The 21,005-nt window shown below is 44.1% G+C and overlaps 1 protein-coding gene across 13 annotated transcripts in view; it reads right to left on the reverse strand.

Annotated features, from left to right (window-relative positions):
* Window positions 1–21,005, reverse strand: part of MARK2 (microtubule affinity regulating kinase 2) — a 127,539-nt gene that overhangs the window by 15,015 nt on the left and 91,519 nt on the right. For all 13 annotated transcript variants that reach the window (XR_016272172.1, XM_089483725.1, XM_089483727.1 and 10 more), the window contains exons 3-12: window positions 19,393–19,446; window positions 14,673–14,721; window positions 13,773–13,838; window positions 11,860–11,930; window positions 11,214–11,270; window positions 9,964–10,200; window positions 9,238–9,357; window positions 6,035–6,134; window positions 5,487–5,599; window positions 871–1,003 (exon numbers count right to left, since the gene is read on the reverse strand). Coding sequence is in view for 12 of the 13 variants with exons in the window: in XM_089483725.1 (XP_089339851.1) it covers window positions 871–1,003; window positions 5,487–5,599; window positions 6,035–6,134; window positions 9,238–9,357; window positions 9,964–10,200; window positions 11,214–11,270; window positions 11,860–11,930; window positions 13,773–13,838; window positions 14,673–14,721; window positions 19,393–19,446 (1,000 nt within the window). In the remaining variant the exon portion in view is untranslated. The remainder of the gene's footprint in view (window positions 1–870; window positions 1,004–5,486; window positions 5,600–6,034; window positions 6,135–9,237; window positions 9,358–9,963; window positions 10,201–11,213; window positions 11,271–11,859; window positions 11,931–13,772; window positions 13,839–14,672; window positions 14,722–19,392; window positions 19,447–21,005) is intronic.

A 21,005-nucleotide genomic window follows, 5' to 3' on the forward strand; every position in this document is an offset into this window, starting at 1 on the left:
TCAGGTACAATGTACAGAAAACACAGTCAACAGGCGGACTTCAATTCTGCAAATTCAACTCTGAGCAGCTCTTTGAAACACCTGCCCAATGATGAAACAGTAAAGCACTTGGGCTTCTTTGTTTGGGGTGGGAAGGAGGTTATCCCGATTAAGAGGGACAGAATAGAGGACTATAAAATATTCCCATGGATGGGTTGTAGATTTTAGACAGACCATAAAAGTTCCTTCACTTCACTAAATTACACAATTGGAAACTGGCTTGCATAGGTATGAAGGAGAATTTGAAGAATTAATGGAAAATTAATTCATCGGTGTCAATCGGCCAGGATAGTTAAACAGAACCTCCATATTCAGAGAAAGTGTGCTTAACACCCACATACATTGAGGTGCAACAATATATCTGTTGTGTCACATATTGACTTCTCTGATTCATTTGGCTAGCTACTGTGAGAACCATGGACTAGATCAGGAAAAGGAACTGAAAACCACAAGTTCACAACACTGGCCATGCTGGCTAGTTGAAGTGGAACAATAACTTTGGACTACAGGCTGCCCATTTCTGGATTAGATGGGCCTAAGACCCAGTAGTGGTTCTTCTTGTGGTCAAATGACCTTGTGGAATAAGCAAAATATTGGGCTTTCACACCCTGTCCAACCACCATGCATATTCTTCCCTTGGTAGACCTTGCACTTTCACTGGTCAAGTGTCTGTAATGCTTATGACTAGACAGTGGATGCTGGTTAATGTGCAAAATGGCTGGTTCCAATATACACATACAAGTTGCACTTCTAGCCTCCATGGCAATAAACCCTCCCCTTTTTTCTCTGTATCTTTCTATCCAATGAGTGGCTGGATACTGGGAAGCTTACCCTGGTCACTTAAACGGCGTTGCTTGGGGTTGGCTGATACACTGCGTTGTACCTTGTGTGACGGGGAAGGAGCGGTGCTGTTGGTGAGTTCAGGTTGGGGCCGTGGCTTTAGGGTAATGCTATCATTGTCAAGCTGAAACAAAGCAAGAAGAAGAGGGAGAAGGGTGAGAGTGGAGACAAAAGTAGTTTAGGGTTTGAACAGCACTGACTCACTGTTGGGTATGGTCAAATAATCTGTTTTGCTTTTTAGACCCCTACACACTGATTTAAGAACAAGCTCATTCTCTCCCATTCGTATGCTAGTAAGCAACTGTTCTTCTGAGTCCACAAAAATAATTCACATACATGATAACTGCGTTCTCATTTACTTATTAGTTTGGTAAGTACAAATTAGGGTAAGTTACTACCCAAAAGCATGCAAAACCAACTTGAGCATGTGTCAACACAAATGAACAAGCACATCCAGCGATGGAACAAGAATTCTAGCAAATCCCTGCAAACTGGATGCAAATGTACAGCCGGGTCCTGTCATAAGAAACTAAAGTGGGAGGAAAGGTGGCTCCCCGCATCTTCTCAGTTGGGAGATGAGGAAGAGTGGACACTGCCATCTGTTGCTACTGTGTATATGTGAAAAGACACTCAGAGAGGACAGAAGTAGCTGCTCCTTCAGTTTAACAGTAGCCTGAATCTATCCATCCAGCACAATGAGCTGACAGAATACTGAGGTGGTAAAATGAGTAATACTGCTTCACCCATTGTAGTTGTTGTGTACCATCAAGTCGCTTCCAATTTATGACAACCTTAAGACAAACCTATCAAAGGGTTTTCTTGGTGAGATTTGTTCAGAAACCTTTGCCTTCCTCTGAGGCTGGGAGAGTGTGACTTGACCAAGGTCACCCAGTGGGTTTCCATGGATGAGGATTCAAACCCTGGTCTCAGGCATAGTCCAGCACTCAAATCACTATACCATATAGCAGGGGTAGGCAACCTGCGGCCCGCGGGCCGGATGCGGCCCGGCGAGGCCTTGGGACCGGCCCCAGCCCAGTCCTGCCGCCGATTGCCGCCGGGGCCTTTGGTGTCTCGCGCGAGGGGCATGGTGGGGCAATTGTCTATAGAAGCCTCAGAAACATGCATTTATCTTCACATTTTTTAAAAAATCAGCAAATTTTTTCAGTGTCCTCCATTTTTTATTTAAAAAGTGCCCTCCATTTGAAAATTTTGTCCTACATTTGTCCCAGTTTATTTATTTATTTAATTTTAAAAATTTTATTTAATTATTTATTTTTTGGCTTCGGCCCCCCAGTTGTCTGAGGGACAGCAACCCGGCCCCCGGCTCAAAAGGGTTGCCTACCCCTGCCATATAGGCTCTCCAGTAGAAAGCAGAGATGTAAAAGAGCTGTGCCAAGCTCTTGGCAGCAAGATATGGGAATGTAATAAATAAATAAATAAAAATTTTATTTATATACTGCCCTTCCATCGGATCAGGGCGGTTTACAACAGTTAAAATACAATAATACAATAATAAACATTAAAGTATACAAAATTACATAAAGCGTAAAAACAAAACAGAGCAAAAAGGCCCCCCAGGTTAGCCAATCCCATTGCCAGTGCGGCGGGGGGGGGGCTATGGGACCTTATTCAGGGAATGCTAACTCAAACAGGTGGGTCTTCAAGTCCCGTCTGAATTGGGCCAGGGAGGTAGCTGAGCGGAGCTCTATGGGCAGCGTGTTCCAAAGGGCCGGGGCGGCGATGGAGAAAGTCCTCCGAGAAGTAGAGACAAGCCTCGCCCCGGGAACCCTAAGTAGTTGCTGCCCAGATGTTCTGAGGGTGCAGGGCGGAATGTATGGGGAGAGGCGGTCCTTCAGGTATCCTGGGCCCAAGCCATTTAGGGCTTTATAGGTCATCACCAACACCTTATATTGCGCCCGGAAGCGAATGGGCAGCCAATGGAGATCTTTTAGTACCGGTGTTATATGGCTGGCCCTGGACGTACCAGTGACCAGCCTGGCTGCCATGTTCTGCACCATTTGTAGCTTCCGGGTTTGGTATAAGGGTTGCCCCATGTAGAGTCCATTGCAGAAATCTAGTCTCGAGGTTACCAGGGCGTGTACCACAGTTTCAAGGTCCCTCTGGGCCAGATATGGGCGCAGCTGGCGAATAAGCCGAAGCTGATGACAGGTGCTCTTGACCGTCGCATTCACCTGAGCGATCAGGTGAAGGGACGAGTCAAGAAGCACCCCCAGACTGCGCACGGAGTCCTTCACAGGGAGCGTGACCCCGTTCAGGACAGGTGGAACCACCGCCATTCCTGGGCCAGGGGAACCTATCACGAGTACCTCCGTTTTCTCTGGATTCAGCTTGAGTCTGTTTTCCCTCATCCAGCCCATTACTGACTCCAGACAGGCCACGAGAGGAGAGACGCCATCCTCAGTCACTGCATCAGTCGGAGACATAGAGAAAATTATCTGGGTGTCATCAGCGTACTGATAACCCCGCGCCCCATGTCTCCGGATGATCTCTCCCAGCGGTTTCATGTAAATGTTAAATAGCATGGGAGACAGAATAGCTCCTTGAGGGACCCCAGTTTTAAGGGCCCTCTCGTCGGAGCATACGTCTCCCAGCTGCACCATCTGGGACCTCCCGGAGAGGTAGGACCGGAACCACTGGAGCGCAGTGCCCCCGATTCCCACCTCTGCCAGGCGCCCCAGAAGGATACCATGGTCTATGGTATCGAAAGCCGCTGAGATGTCCAAGAGCACCAACAGGGACACGCTTCCCCTGTCGATGCCCAGACGGAGATCATCGACCAAGGCGACCATGGCCGTCTCAACCCCGTAACCCGCCCGAAAGCCAGTTTGAAATGGGTCCAGATAATCCGTTTCATCCAAGACCGCCTGAAGCTGGAGTGCAACCGCCCTCTCGATCACCTTCCCCAAAAATGGCAGCAGTGAAACTGGCCGATAATTATTATGTACCAGGGGGTCGAGGGAGGGCTTTTTTAATAAAGGTTTTACTATGGCCAATTTAAGAACAGATGGAAATTGCCCTTCCCTCAAGGATGTATTAATAATCCGGCGTAACAATGAAGTTACAGCCGGTCCCCCCTGGGCTGCTAGCCACGGGGGACAGGGATCGAGAGAACAGGTTGTCTTCCGAACACTTCCAAGGATCTTGTCCACATCATCGGTACTTACCAACTCAAACTGATCCAGTTTAATAAAGTCCACGGAGGCCCTGGATACCTCTACTCTAGGTTCTGCCTGAATGTCGGCGTTAAGACCTTCGCTTATCTGAGAAGTTTTATCCACGAAGAAGTTATTAAAAAGGTCACAGCAGGCCTTAGAAGGTTCAAGGATCTGGTTCAGGGCAGGAGGGAGCTGAGTTAGCTCCCTAAGTACCCTGAACAACTCTGCTGGACGCGACTCCGCGGACGCGATGTGAGCACCAAAGAATGAATTCTTTGCTGCTCGTATCGCCTCTCCGTAGTCCTCTAACCGTTGGGCTAGGAGAGTGGGAAAGTAATGTGGGTTACTTTCTTGGGCTAGTTATCATCTTTCAGCCCAACTGAATCTGCAAAGTTACTGTGAAGATAAAATGGGAATGGATGGAAAGGAAACAATGTACTAGAGGTGGATTACTGTACCAAATAGTCAACAAATACTTTTTAAAATGTGAGCTTTAAATTGTGCCTTAAGTTTTAAGGCTGTTTTATTTTACTTTCTTTTATTCTGTTAATACAGTATTTCTAACTCACTCTACACCAGGAAATCTGAGGGCAGGACTCAACCAATACAGTGGTACCCCGGGATACGAATTGATCGCGTTACGAAATTTCCGGGGTACGAAAAAGTTAGATTGGAAAAAACTGTTCCGGGTAACGAAAGATTTTTCGGGTTACGAAATTCATTTCGGCGCGAAATTTAAATGCGAAGCACGGCTAGCGGCTTTCCAGCGCTAACGGAAAGCCTTTTCGGGTTGTGAAATGTATCGGGTTACGAACGGCGCCGCGGAACGAATTAATTTCGTAACCCGAGGTAGCACTGTAAATCTAATCCATTCAAACAATCTAAAATTCATTTGTTTTATGCTGTACTTGTATTTATTCCATTTAACTGTAAAATACCTTGGATTTGTGTGAGAACGAGGAGCATGGGTCTAAATCAGTGGTTCTCAAACTTTGGTCTTCTAGGTCCTTTGGACTTCAATGCCCAAAAGCCACAACCACTTTGGCTAACAGTCAGGAATTCTGGGAGATGAAGTCCAAAACATCTGGAGGACCACCATTTGGGAACCATTGGTCTAACAGCAACAACACTGAAACAAAGTAAATCTTACAAAGAGGGAGGGAAGATGTCTCAGTGAACACAGAAATGCACTTCTGTATTAGGCACAGACACTGTGCTATGCTTGGTTGTTCCTAAATTCTGCACCGTTTCCAATTTCAAGAACAAGCCCAACAGCTAGTATGAACCCTGACAATGAGCAGGCCTCTGGGGAATGCAGGCTGTCACTTCTAGGGACTGACAGGTTCCCCTGCTATTCAAAGGAGATGAATTGCCATGGAATTTGCAGCTCAGTAACTACCCACCCACCAGTCCAATGGTGAAAGCACCCACCTCTGAATTTTTGTATCCTAGCAGCAGATATGTAGCCATTACTTCGTTATACTTCTGGCTGACTAGTGAGTCTTGGATTTCCTCTCGGCTATATCCCATGGAGATCATGAGCTCTGTAGGACAAGACAAGAGAGAAAGATGGTCATGGAGCTGTGAAGGATAAATAAATAAAAACAAGTTTATTAAGAGAAAGATGCAGAGAGGGAGGGAGCACCAAGACACAAACTGGAATCTGTGAGTCTATGTGGCAAGAAAGACACCCACACATTTGCCCAGAAGGTCCCTCTGGAACACTTAGCAGTACAGTGCGCTCTTCTTATCTGTGGACTTGCCATCCGCAGATTTGAGCTTCTATGGCTGGCAAGCCCTCGTTGTTTGTAAAGGAAGCAAATGCATGCGGCCACGCACAGACCACACTGCCATAGAAAACAACGGGACTTAAGGTCCCATGTTTTTTGTTCTCCACAGGGGGGTCCAGAACGGATCCCCCACAGATACAAACGGACGACTGTACTACTCAGTCACCCATCCTGCCCTGGTACTTGTACCTGTCCGTCGGGGATCCTTGTAGTCAGGTAAAGGCTCCACATAAGGCTTTAGCTCATCATCTTCGTGCCCCACATTCATCCAGCGGTCTTTCATGATTTGCTACAGGAAGGAGAAGGGGAAATGTTAAATGTGAGATGCAGTGAAGTTAGGGAAGGCAGGCAAGTACTTTTCTCCTTTTAACAACTTAGTTACAGTAATCCGAAGCTGAACAGCCAGAAATGTTTTCTCTTTTAAAACTGGAAGAACCTGCACAATTTAAACTGCCCTCCATATATCCTTATAACTCAGGGCAGGGGGTGCAGTGGACACCAACTCCCATCAGCCCCAGCTAGCATAGCCCATTCTCAGAGATGGTGAGAGCTGTGGTCCAACAAATCAGTATATTTCCAAACTCTGATTTACAAAAAAACTCCAAATGTACTAAGGTCCAGGCACATAAATTAATGCAGGCTGAGCATCCCTAATTTGGAAATCTGAAATCCAAAAACCTCCAAACCCAAAACATTTTGAGCACTGACATTTTGAGGTTTCAATTTTGAAATACTGTGAATTTGGATTTTGTAACACAAGTATCATAGTACATACCTGTAGTGTTTTTGTGAGGTTGGAGAGAGATGCAGCTGGAGAACAAAGATGTGTGAAATGTCAGGAGACAGGGAATCGTATCAAGCACTATGCTTGAATTCTTGCTATTTCACAGATCCTCGTGTCTCTCTCCAGCCTCGCCAATATACTATAGGTATGTACTACGTTACTTGTATTCCAAAATAACAATAATTAAAAAATCTCCACTCTGAAACCCTTCTAGTCCCAAGTATTTCGGACAAAGAATACTCAACCTGTGGCCTTATACTGAGTTACATCAATGTACCATTCATCTCATTAATATCTTTATTTTATTAATTTGTCTAATGCCTTCAAATCATTATTACTAGAAGAGTTCACAAAGAATGATACAACCATGTTTTAAAGCGAGAAAATAACAAAGTAAGTAGCATTAAAATGATTAGATTCTAAAATCCCATCAAATGCCTGAAAAACAGAGGATTTTCGTCTTGATCTGCAAAGACTGCAGTGTAGGTGACAAGTGTCCCTGGACAGAGAAATCTGTAATTGGAATGCCACCATCAAAAAGATCCTCTCACCACTTCCAACGGCAGGGGCACTTGGAGAAGGGCCTATGAACATATATCAAGTCCTTTCACTGAAATTAAGAGTAACTTACACACTGCCAATATTGGGTACACCTCACTAGCAGCAGCTCATCTTTATGCTCTAGGACTCATAACCTTCCAAGCCCTGCTGACTGAAGACCCTTTTAAAACTAGAGATGCTAGGGACTGACCATGAAGCCTTTGGCATGCAAAACACAAGCTATGCCACTAGCTAAGGTGCAGGAATTCTCCCGGTCCAACTTATCTTCTCAGAAAGACTAATCAGGAGTCAGAATGAGGAGAGAATTTCATCCTCCTCTTGCTGAAAAAAATAGAAAGTGGGCAAAAACAGTAAGCATTGCCTTCCTTCTCCTCTCCTTTTATAAAAGGTACAAATGCATGTTAGAGGAATGCAAGGCAGTTGCTGCAGGCTATAATGCAGCAGGCTAGTGTTTGATAAATAAGGCAGAGTCTCGCTTACAGCGGCACAGTTTCTGCTGCCATTTACCTATTAGAGGCATTGGAATATGTAAGGAAATATATGCACTGCTGCTGACTTCAAACTCCAGCTTGCCCTGACAGTGAACTGAGAGCTGCTGCAGGTTATTCCTCACCTTTTGCTCTCTCACACACAGCATCTTCTTGTAACATTTAAAGGCAAGGTCTGTGTGTGTGTGTGTGTGTGTGTGTGTGTGTGTCTTGCAATGCCTCTACTCCAGAGCTGCCAGCTTGGTCAGCTTTCTTTTCAGCTCTTTCCCTGTCTTACCCAAGCAGACCTCAAAGCCAATACAGTTAAAATTGCTCTCACAGGCAGGGAACAGCAAAAGCCATGGTAATCCAACATCAGACGCCAACATCAGAGACAGCTTCTCTGATTCAGGAGTAGGGCTGAAGGGGCTGCTTAATAATCTGCCTACTCAGAAAGGCAATTTCAGATGGCAGGGGGCACTGCAACCCTACCAGACAAAGGCTCGAACCAGCAACTGGGAATGAAGCAGGCCCTATTCACACTAGAGCTGAAGCACAAAGAATAGTGGCTTTAAACAAAATAAAGAAACAAAAAACCCAAACCACATGCACAGCCTTTCGTTTGGGCAATGCTCCCGCAATGTTCCCTCCAAGCTTAGATGAAGGACTATTTTTAAAAAAGAAAAATGCAACTGGAACAACAAACAGTGGATCTAAGGTTGGATATGTGACTGGTCAAAACACACATTTTTAGATTACACTGAAAAAATACACTGTGCAATTTTTAATGCTTTGCATTGTTTTAACTGCCCTGAGTCCCTATATCAGGAGAAAGGCAGCATATAAATAAATAAAATAATAATAATACACTGTAGTTATGTGTGGGGAAGAAGACCGGCTACAGCTCGAGTCCAAATGTATGCTCAGTTGAAAAAATAAGCTTGCTGGCCATTAAACATAGGAAGAAATCTTTCTCTTCCCTCCCATTATTTGGAGAACTAATTTATTACAACTGTAACGGACAGAGAACACTTTGAAAAGTTAAGTTTGAAGTTACATAGAGTTGTGACAGATTGTAATTTATGACAACTTAGGCAAATATAAATGACGCAAAGGAAACATGGAGCGTTTCAAGTGATTTAACAGCTACCAGCCTTCATCCCAGGACCCCAAATCATTATGGATCTGTTAAATATGAAATTACATACCTACACATACATACACATACACATATAGATGTAGTAACTATACACGCTTTACAAAGCCATCTAAGCTGATTGTGATGATTATAGTTCAAGAGAAAAGGAAGAGAAAATAACTCTCTGGTGAACAAAGAGCCCCTTTTCTACTGGTTGACACTGTGATGCAAAAGCAGGCCACTGCCTACATAAGGCCAATTTTGGCATCAAAAGCGTATCTGGTGGCGGTAAATTTATAGGCAACCAACTAATAATTTGAGTTGGGTTAAAATACTCCAAAGATTTCACACAGTCTCTCTCTATATCCTCTACTACTTCCACCTCACCCCACCGCAACCCATCTCCGCTCCATCCCACCACTTCTCAATCCTGTCAGCAAACCTCTAAAGTGCCTCTCTTGCTAGGGTTGAGGATGAGGAATTTTTTCAGCAGGTTCTCACAGTCTGTAGACATGTAGAAGGGGATCCGGTACTTCCCCCTTAAGACCCGTTCTCGCAGCTCCTGCAGAAGGAGAGGACAGGGTAGGGAGTAAATAAAGAAGCACTGCAGAGGTACTGTATTGGAATACAGTATATACTCATGTATAAGTCTAGAAATTTAAGTCAAAGAATTGATCACAAAAAAAGAGTCTGCTTATCCATGGGTCAATGTTAGTATACTGTACTTTGAACTCTTATTTTAAAAAAGATGCCATCCCCTGGTGAAAGGCAAGAGTATAATCTGTCCTGGAAGCACTGACCCTGTCTCTATTTTCTTATCCATCCAGCCTTTAGGATGAGCACAGTTATGTCTGCTGGAATTTTGTTAAGTCCTTTGGCATTGCTTTCCTTTGCTTCATCCTTTAATTCCTTTGTTACGTGGCTCCTAAGTTTTACCCTCAATTTATACATATTAAAAATCTACAATTTTGACCCCAATTTTGGCTTATACATGAGGTCGACTTATAGTTGAGTACATATGGTAAGCATCCCCGCCAACACTCTACATAAGCACAATGGGGAATCTTTATTAATGATTCAGGAAATTGTTTTCTCAGTTCTGTAATAGCTACTGTATGCTTGAATCACAATTGTGCTCGCAAGCTTTTAAAGGAGCAAAGCATCTTACCTTGAGGTTCTGCCCATCAAAGGGCAGTGAGCCGCTGACCAGTGTGTAAAGAATGACCCCAAGGCTCCAAACATCCACCTCGGGACCATCATACTTCTTGCCCTGGAAAAGTTCGGGCGCAGCATATGGAGGGCTCCCGCAGAACGTGTCAAGCTTGTTGCCAAAGGTGAATTCATTGCTAAAACCGAAGTCTGCAATTTTAATGTTCATATCTGCATCTAAAAGCAAATTCTCTGCCTGGAAAGGAGGGGAAAGTTGCTTCAGAAGTGGCAAAAAGAAGGTCAATCAAGGCTCAGGCATCTCCAATGACTCTCACTCATTTAGCTAAGAAAAGATGTTTCTCATTATATAAGCTTTGTTAATATTTTCCACTTTGAGGTACTGGGCTCTTATAACTTTAATCCTCTGAAAGTTGTGGCATACATTTAAACAATAATAACTAAACAGAAGGGCTCCTCAATGATTCATTTTGAGAAAACGGTTTTCTAATTTGTTCAGAAGGAACAAAGTGCCTATCTCAGCAGAATCAGGCTGTGAAGCCATGGGGGAAGAAACCTGCTGCCCTCTGTTTTGGACTGCAATTCCCACAATCCTATGGTGGCTAGTGATTTTGGAAATTCTAGTCCAAACATACATATGTTAGAGAGCACCACGTTTCCTATTCTCGCTACAAGCTCTTGGGTTCTGCAAAACAAGAAGCCACTGTTCTGCCCAAATGTCCCAAAAGCATGGGTTTTGTCCAAAACAGGCAGGGGTCAAACTCTTGAGCAGCAGGATCAGAAAGTCTAGAGAGAGAGGTTCATAGTAGAAGTCAAGGAGATTCTAAAATCTGAGGCAAACGACAAGGAGTTGCTCGGAATGAGAAGTTGGCAACTGACTGGATTTCAAGATGGGTTGAAACTGCAGCCTAGATGATGTGCTTGATATACAGAGCTCATTTTGCCAGACTTCTAACAAACAGAATGCTAGTCATGCAGGAGGTAAAAACCCAGAGGCTGAATGCCAGGGGACTCTGGCTGAAGACACTCCAGCACCTTAGCAGCAGTAAAGCCTATCCCAGATGGCTTATCAAACCTGCAGCCCAGTTCAAAAGCGCTCCAAGCTTTTATCAGAAATCATGAGGCCTCCCCACCATCCCAATGTGGTTTTGCCTCTCAGTTCCACAATTTCCATTTGTACAGCATTGGCACACAGGAATGCAAGGTCCTAGACACCCTTGTCTATAAGTGCATTTAAAGTTTGTTACTCACCTTCAAGTCTCTATGTACAATGAATTTTTGGTGACAGTACTGCACAGCAGAAACTATCTGAAAGGAAAAGAGGACAGGAAGAGTCAGGAGACCTCTTCCATAACAAGGCAACTGCATATCCCAGCTCCAGTGTGCAGTATTCTGCCTCCATTTGACCCTGCTAATGTCACGCTTGCTCATTTTAATTCAAAATTAGTCTTGAAAGCAACACATTTTCACACCTAAAGTCGCACTGGTACAAAAGGGTGTTTCTACATGTTTACTTGTTCGCTGTATTGGATTATTTTAGGTCACACAAATGCAGAAAGGTGGATCTTCTTCCTGGCATGCATGCAATTATACAGATATCTGCATATTCATATCAGCCAGCAGCTTTTCTTCTTTTTCCTCTCAATCTTACCCTCTTTTTTGAACTACAACTCCCAGAATCCCACAGCCAGCAATGTAGTCCAAAAAACCCGAGGCATTTTCTCCCAGCTCTGGACCTCTGCCGCAATGTTAAAACCAGAGAAAGCCTTACCAGAAAGTAGCATTATATTTCCCCCATCTGGAATCCTCCTCCCATAAAGAGTCCCACTTTCCTGTCTGCTGCACAGATGAACAGCTGGGAGGGTATGTGTGTTCAGTAACACTGTGGTCCACCAACCTGTCGGAATTTTGCCCGTGCTTCTTTCTCTTTCATTCTTCCATGGGCTACTAAATAGTCAAACACCTCACCTGCAAGACAGTGGGTACAAATGAAAAGCAAACCATTACTTATAGAATCGTGGTGTTGGAAGAGACCACAAGGGTCATCCAGTCCAACTCCCTACCAATTTGAGTACCAAATCCCAAGAACTGTTATGGGATTAAAAGCAAAATGAGACAAAATGAGAGCTTGGACATGCTGCCTTTCACTCCATGCCTCCTCACTTTTGCCACCTCAGAGAAGAAATATTCCAGCCCAGGGCATGTATATGTCTGCTTAGAGAAATAAAGGAGATCTGTGGGAAGCTGTTGTCCAAAAAAATAGTTTTTCTAAACTGGTTTAAATGATCATCTCAACCAGTTTCTATAACTGCATCGCAAAAGAAAGCAACACCATGTGGACTGCTATCTCCAGACACTAGCCACTTGGGAGTGTTTGGGAAAGAATGCATTTCATCCATCTGTTGCCATTGTCCTAGAGCCATCAGTAAGAGCAAGATAGTTTTGAAAGCTCTCTCTGACTCCTGGCAGATCATGTGACATTCAGAAGAAGCTGGGAACACAGACTCTCTCAAGAGTCAAGAGTTCGTTTAACACGAAAAAGCCCCTAAAAATTAAAAACCTTGAGAGGGGAAAAAAACTGAAAACGAATGAAACCAACAGAAAAGAAAGGCACAAAAGTGATAGCATATCAGATTTAAATTGCTGATCTGCATTGCCTGTTCTAGACCTATATTCAGTATCTCAGAGAAAAGCAAAGTATACATCTTTCAAAACAGACGAAGAACAGAAATGGGATTGGCAACGTTAGACAAAGGACTCCAGTTAGGCATTTTTTAAAATATTTCGAGTACAGGTTGAGTCTCCGTTATTCAAAATACTTGGGATCAGAGGTGTTTTGGATTTCAGAGTTTTCAGATTTTGGAATATTTGCTAATAATACATTCTGAGATATCATGAAGATGGGATCCGAGTCTAAATATGAAATTCATTTATGTTTTGTATACATCTTATGCAGATAGACTGAAGGAATTTTTATACACAACATTTTTGTGTTTTTGAACATGAAACAAAGTTTGTGTACACTGAACCATCAGAAAGAAAAAGCGTCACTATCTTTGAATTTTGGAGCATTTTGGAATTCTATATAAGAGAGACTCAATCTGTACTGGTTTTCTGTGCAAACAGTGTAATACTGCCACTTAGGCAGCATGTCTTAATGGCCAAAAGATGTCTGGGACAGAAGGTGGGAACAGCTGCCATTTAAGCAGAAAGTTGAAGGTACTGATTTGATCCCAGTACAGTTTATTTGATTTACTGTGTATGCAAAGATTGAAACAGAGACTTTTTGGGCTACAAAGTCTAAATTTCATCAGCCAGTGTGATGCATTCTGTGAGTTATAGTCTAAAAATCAACTTTCCCAGCTGTCTCTGTATGACTCACCCCCACCTCTCTCTCTTCCAAAGTATTAGCAAAAGAAAAGTAGAAGCTAGCTGTGGGATCCTCCCTCCAAAGATACCAGGGCATCCTTGCCATTTTATATATGCAACAACCCTGTGAGGCAGGTCTAGGTGACAGTGTGTGTGACTGGTCCAGGATCACCCAGTAAATTTCATCACTGAATGAGTGCATTAACCTATGTCTCCTTAGTCCTAGTGCATGACGGAGAATCCTGCAGCCGTTCAAACGCTGGACTACGATCCCCGGGGCCCCAACCACAAATCAGGCTGGCTGGGGCTGATGGGAGCTGGAGTCCAGCACGATCAGGAAGGTTACTCACTCTTCTCTTAATAAAATCCACTAAACTGGCCGCTAGGATAAAGAGTACTTCTCCAAATGGACTACCAACAGCCTTGAAAGCAAACACTTACCTCCACTGGCATACTCCATGACGAGGTACAGTGTCTTCTCTGTTTCTATGACTTCAAATAATTTAACTGCAAGACAAACAGGAGGAAGGCTTAACAGCAAGAAAGGTGACAGTGGATTCTTTTTAAAAACCAAAAGGTGTAGAGAAAGCTCTCTCTCGTTCCACTAAGTGATGAAACTAACCGGTAGTTAGCAACAAAGAGCACTCCTTCATATTTAGAGGGTTATTAACTTGTGGAATTCACCACCACATATGGCTGCTGACTTAAAGGCCTAAAGAATCATAACCACAAAACAGCTAAAGCTGTAGGGCAGCCTTTTCTAGCCTGGTGCCCTCCAGAGGTGCTACACTGTAAGGCCTATCTTCCCCAGCCATGCCTAGGCTGTCTGGGGATGATACAGGTTGCTGTCCAGCCTATCTGGAGAGCACTAGGTAGTGGGAAGGCTGCTATAGGGATTTGGAGTGGCCCTTAGAAATCAAGGGCTTCGCTTATCACTTTTGTGAGTTTTTAACGGTACAGTCAGCCCTCCATTTTTGTAGGGATCTATTCCGGAACCTCTCTCCGCAAAAATGGAAACTTGCAGATATTCAAGCCCCATAGGCTTGAATGGAGCGTGTGCCTGTGGGGGCACACCCCATTGAAAATAACGGAGGTCCCCCCTCCGTGAATGTTCAAGACCGTGGATCTCAAGTCCGTGAAAATGGAGGGGCGACTGTACTGTGTTTTTAGACTGTAAGCCACTTTGAATCCCAATTTTGGGAGGAAAGCAGGGTATAAGTAAATGAAGGCAGAACAGGAGCTAAGCAAATACTTGAAGGAAAGGGGCCTCCTTCAATAGCTTGACTATCCACATTTGGTAACAAATGGGGAAAGACAACTGGGATTGTGATGAGGTCTCACCTATATTGGGATGATTCAAAACCTTCATTATTCGCACTTCCCGGAAAAGCTGAGGAAAGAAGAACAGAAAAGAGCAGCGTCAAACATGGACAGAGTTATATAGGCTCTGATATCTGGAGTGAGAGGGCACAGGCATGGCCTCTGGTACCTACTAGCATTGGCTGACCGGCTGTCTGATCTACCTGTGCAGAAAGATGCTGGATGAGATGATCCACCGTGAGGTCTATTCTACATTCTAGATGCAAACTGCCAAGTATTACTTCTTGCAGCACTGCATTCCTGGTCAGAATCTGCTCTCCCATCCCCCGCTTCTCCCAGATCTTTGTTTTCAATGGATTAGACATTTTTAAGGATAATATGTTACAGCAATCCATTAATTAAAAAAAGGCAATCGGATTGCCTGTAATGAGCCTGGATAATAAGCTGCTTATTAAGTGAGCCAAGGGATAGCCAGGTGGGAATGGTACAAGGACATGTAAGTGTGCGCACATTCGCAGCTTGCTCTCTCCTCCTCTGTTCCCTCCCTGGTCTGGGCTTGGAAGGAGGAACCAAGTTCAAAACCAGCATCAGATGGTAAATATAGAGGGTGGCAATGAGCCCAACATTTTTATCAGTCACCTTCCCCACAGAAATCTTTAGGAAAAAGTGGTTTTGCTCAGGATCTGACCAGTGAGCATCAAGCTCTGAGCTGCACAGGCCCTAAAAGACATCTCCGATGGTGCTGTATCCCTTCAATGAAATAAGCAGATGCTTGAGTTGATGCAGAAGAGGAAAGCTATGCCAGCTCATGTTGAAGCCTAGCACTGACCGATCAAACAAATCCTTGGCTTTGAAAGGAGGCTACTCAATAGCCCAGATTCTGCCTTACCTAGGAGACCAGAAGGTAGATGGCCATAGGTAGAAGGTAGAAAGATAGCAGCTTTCTGCTGCATGCTTTCCTAACCTGGGTTTGTAAATGTTGCAGAGAAAAGGAAGGTGCAGATGGGCTCAGCCAGCAAAATCCACCCTTCTGATGACAAGTGTTCATTTTAAGGCTGCATCCGCACTGCAGAAATACGGTAATGCGGTTTGATACCACTTCAACTGCCATGGCTCAATGCCATGGATTCCCTGGGATTGGTAGTTTTGTGAGATACATAGCTTTCTCTGTCAGAGAGCTCTGGTGCCACAACAAAAACCAAATCCCAGGATTCCATGACAGTTAAAACGCTATCAAACTGCATTACCTCTGCAGCCTTAAGAGGCTACAACCTCAGTCCAAGCACAGTTCCAGGGCACCAGTAACCCAAGTACAGTAACCTTTCTGCTTTTGGGGTTTTCTCTAAGTGCTTTCCTTGTCTGATGAAGAAGCCGGTGAAGCTTTGACAGTTTGCAACATGCATTTTTTGCATTTGGTTGGTTCAATAAAGCAATCACTGTTGGGTGGATTTTGGATGTTACTGTAAGTGGGAAAACAGTGATGATACTTTTTTGTGGATTTTCTGGGCTATGTGGCCATGTTCTAGAAGAGATTGTTTCTGACCCTTCTAGAACATGGCCACATAGTCCGAAAAACCCACAAAAAGCTATAGATGCTGGCCATAAAAGCCTTTGACTTCATAGTGATGATACTGCTTTTCACATGACTTTTTTAATCTCCAGAGTGGTGCTGTAAGAAGACTGAAATATTTGCAAGGTAACTGCTAACCAGCAAGAGGTTAACCATGGCAAGGATTGTACTGTTGTGAGCATGCCCGCACCTGCCACTAGAAGGAGTTGCCCCTAGGGATGACTGTCTCCCCAGTGCATGCCAGTTACCCATCCATCATCCTGAGGAAGCAGAGAGAGGCAGGCAGTGTGTAAGCTTTGGAGAGGGGGGTGTAATGGGGGATAGAGAGAGAGAGAAAGCCACTCCATCTGACTGGGAGGGAACACTTCCTTGCAGCGACAATCCAAGCTCTTGTGGAGGAGGCCATGTGCTCACAACGCCTACAGAGTCCCTGTGCCTATGCTGGGAACAACAGAAGGAGCATTTGGGAAGCAATGTGGGACTGGCTACTTTTCTATCGACTGAGCAGTATGTTTCGTAGCTCAAAAGGGGAAAGGAGGGGGATAGGAAGCCGGAGACTCCAGTTTTCCATTGAGCGTCTCTTTGCACCGTCTTGAGGCGGAGGAAGAGAGAACTGATTTCTGAGAGAGATGACAGAATGTTTTGCACAGAAAAAGCCCAATCCCTGCCAAATGGAAAGGATCCAGAGCTACCCAGTCAATCCTAAGGGTTGGGATTCAAAGATATAGCCATGTTAGTCTGTAGAATCAGTATATAGAGAGATCTTGTGGCACCTTTGAGGGTAACTGAAAGAAAGAAGTTGGCAGTCTGCTTCCTCACATAAATTTATAGTCTATGATGCACTTAAGTCTATGAAAGCTCATGCTGCCAACTTCTTTCTTTCAGTTAGTCTCAAAGGTGCTACAAGATCTCTCTAAAGGGAGCTTTTTGTGGGTTCTGGAGATGCCAGCCACAGCTGCTGGCAAAATGTCAGGAATAAACCTTCTAGAACATGCCACATAGCCTGAAAAACCCACAAAAAACTATGGAAGCTGGCCAGGAAAGCCTTCGGCTTCACATCTACAACTTTGTTCTTATTAAGAGTTGGGAGAAAAGGAACAGTTCCAGATTTATTTTTCCCTACTTTTTTCTGCGACCTACTTTGGCTACAATTCCAACATATGGGTGAGTGCCCTAAGGCTCTTTTTAACTCCTGCGAAAACAGGTTGCTCTTAGATTGGATGAGCCTCCCTTGCTGAATGAATCGAGGGAGTCCTGCGTGCTAACTATCAATGAGTCTCCAAAGCAGAGCCAGATAAGTAAAAGGGAAAGAAAGGTGAAGTACCACAGAGACAGCAGACAGCAATAGCAGACAAGTGGAGGGATGCAAACTGATCTGCCCGGGGGAGGACTGAGAGAGAAAGAAGAGTCTGCATGGGATTCGGAGAGCTGCCACAGCAACGGAAAACCCAGCTGGCTCACTTAGGCTTTTGTTTATAAGGCCACAGCAGCAGCTGCTGTTGCTGCCCACCAAACAGAGCCGCGTGGGGCTGGCTGGTTGTCTCGGGCTCAAAATCAAACAGGATCCAAGCCCAGCTGGCTCTGCGGTCAGGTTTCTGGCACTGGCAGCAGCTGCTTTCACTGGGCACACTGGGCAGCAGGTTGTGCCCAATCGTGGGAACAGGGAGAGGCAGGCTGCACTCAGGTCTTGGCTAGATATACCTCAGCTCTGCTGAGAAGCTGAGAGGTTATATTTAAGGGCAACCAGAAGGAGGAAAATGCTTTCCTGGGATAACAGAAGATGCAGAAGATGCAGGAAGAGAAGATAGATTGGCTGATGCTGGCCTACTTTCTGGCCTTGCCTCTTACAAGGCTGTGTAGGACCGTGTGGAACTGGGAGGAGAGTAAGGGAATTCCAGGCTATATGCAGGACAATGATTCCAGGACTGCATTTACCAGAGGCAGCATACTATGCAGAACTCCAGACTCCAGATATTTTCAGTCAGTCAGTCAAGCCTTTATTACAGTTAAGAAACCACAGGGCAAAACACTGTAATACCCATATATAAGTCTAGAAATTTTAGTCAAAAAATTGACCCCAAAAACCTAAGTCCCTTGTTGCATGTCTCTAAGTTTGACCCTTGACTTATTCAAGGGTCATATCAAAATCCATAATTTTGCCCCCAAAACCTGCCTTCAACATATATATGAGGTCGACTTATAGTCAAGTATATACAGTAACAGTAATACCACATATACTTGACTATAAGTCAACCCTGTGTGCAAGCTGAGGCAGCTTTTGGAGCCAAAATTATGAATTTTGATATAACCCGTAGATAAGACGAGGGTAAAACTTGAGGGCATTTAACAAACGGAGCAAAGGAAAACAATGCCGAAGAACTTACAAAATTCCACCGTGCATAACTGTTTGCGCTCACCCTAAAGGCTATATGTATGGGAGCAGAGGGGCTCAGTGTTTCTTTTAGGTGCTCCCAGGATGGATTAAGCTCTCACCTTGCATCAGGGGATGGTTTCCTTTTCAGTAAGAGTTAGCACAGTACTATGACCCATGGATAAGTCCACCCAATATTTGGGGGTCAAAATTTTCACTACAATTTCTAGACTTATACATGAATATATACAGTAATTGAAAAGAAAATTCCCAGCAATTATATACATCTTACACACCTATAAATAAAAGTGTGCCCATAGCATATTGCACATTCACGAAGAACCTGGTGCTAAATCATTCTTAAGACAACCTGATTCAAGGTTGGGGTTTCACACATAGCTGACCAGTTCCTATGCTGCAGTCTATTGAAAGTCAGCCCTCCCCACAAGCTTTGGAAATTTTCACAAATGAAAGAAAAGCTTTTCCTTTGACTCTATAATCATCCTCTCCATTCCATTCCTATTGGATTATGACAATTCAAGCTCCCATCCTAGGCCTTCTTTCCCTGCTTCTCAGCCATAACTGCCCTGTTGCACAGGGACTGAGCCGATAGCTGTTAGAAACCTCAAACACTGCCAGCATTAAAAGCCTCCAAGAATTTACAAAGTCAAGCCAGTGGTCTACCAATATGTGGAACCCTTTGCAAGGAAAACACAAGTAAATGATGAAAGCATTGCATACGATTCACATAGCACTATTGAAATAAATGTATACAATCAAAACAACCCACAAAGGCCTACCTTCTGTAAGCTGGAGGAGTTCAGCTGCGTCTTGTCAATGATTTTCACAGCAACCTGAATGGAAATATATGCAGAAAGATAACATTAGGGCTGCCTGCTTATCAAAGAGGGGAAAAAAAGACTTACTTGTTTGAGTAAGCTTTCTGAACCCAGTCACATGTACAAGCATCTCTTTTTTAAAAATACTAAAAAGAAAATAACATTAGGAATCCCTTTTCTGAACACAGGTGAAATGCAGCAATAATATTAGGGGGGTACAAATAGCCACCTTCGAACAAAATGTGCACTGTTTATTATTTTTTTATCTTGGTGTTGTATGTATGTCAGTGGCTGTATGTATGTCAGTGGCTGCATTTGAGCCTACCTAACCTCAGAGTCACATAGCCTTGATGCCATGAGAGCATAGCCAAGTGTTGCAGACCCTGGATAACAGACACTACACAATACCTAACGTGTTTATTCCTACCTGTTGCTCATTTCAAAACCTGACTCTTTCAAAAGAGCCCAAGATCATCCAAGGAGTTTTGTATTGGAGGGAATTTGATTCCAGGCCCATAGGTTCCAATTAAGTACCATAACCATCATATCACAGTGCCTTCTGGTGCTTACATGGCACTTTTTCAGCATACGAAGAACAGAAGAGTAGCTAGATCAACTTGAAGCCCTTGTAATCCAGCATTCTGTTCTCAAAGTGGTCAACAGATGCCTCTGGGAAGCTCAAAAGCAGGACATAAGTGCAACCTGTACCCTTCCGCTCACCTTCCCCAGCAATCAGCATTAAAAACATACTACCTCAGGTACAAAGTGTTTCTGTGTACATCATGCCCTAAACAATCCCAACAGCAGACCTACAGCACAACTGTCCCCATGTTGCAGAGAAGAGTGGCCTAAGACAAAATCTGTGTGGCAGAGTCAAGATCTGAGCCAGTAATGCGCAGCTCTGCCTCCTCAGCCCTAACTTCATACCATCAGTTGCATGCATGTTTCCATTTCTGAAGGAAACCACTTGCACCACGTGCCTGCTTTCCAAGCGAAAGAAATCTGACAGAGAAAGGAGGCTTGCAATGCATTTTGTTGCCATTTCCCCAGATGCTCAGCTAATAAGACACTCCGGGAGATGTATTATCTGTGTGGGAGGATGTTCAAAAGCTCCCCTTCAAACCACTTACTAGCTGGCTGCCTGCACAGCTCCCAGGCCATCATAAGAAAAGGCATTTAGCAGACATGGAGACAGGAGTACTTCTCAGCCTCCTGAATGTACCTGCAGGGGTCAGCAGCATGTGGCTTCAAGACCACATGTTCAGTAAAGGTGTCTTGGTTCCAGAATTTACATAGGCTCAGAAATTGTATTACTGTGTTGAAGAGATCTGCTCCTATCTCAATATCCACCAGATCTTAGATCCTGAAAAAGCTGAACCAAATGAACTTTGCATATCAAGGAAGGCAACAAACAACTGAGACACCAAAGCAGTGCCCATCAAAAGCCTCTGTACTAAGCGGGGGACCATAGCATTAGCATTTACTTTCTATACCGCTTCATATCGAATAATGCAGTCTCTAAGAGGTTTATAACTTGTAAACCAATTGCCTCAATAAGCTGGGTACTCATTTTA

The sequence above is a fragment of the Sceloporus occidentalis genome, unplaced genomic scaffold (genome assembly GCF_023333645.1).
Source record: "Sceloporus occidentalis isolate IW3139 unplaced genomic scaffold, rSceOcc1.0.p SCAF_20, whole genome shotgun sequence".
NCBI classification, from domain to species: Eukaryota; Metazoa; Chordata; class Lepidosauria; order Squamata; family Phrynosomatidae; genus Sceloporus; species Sceloporus occidentalis.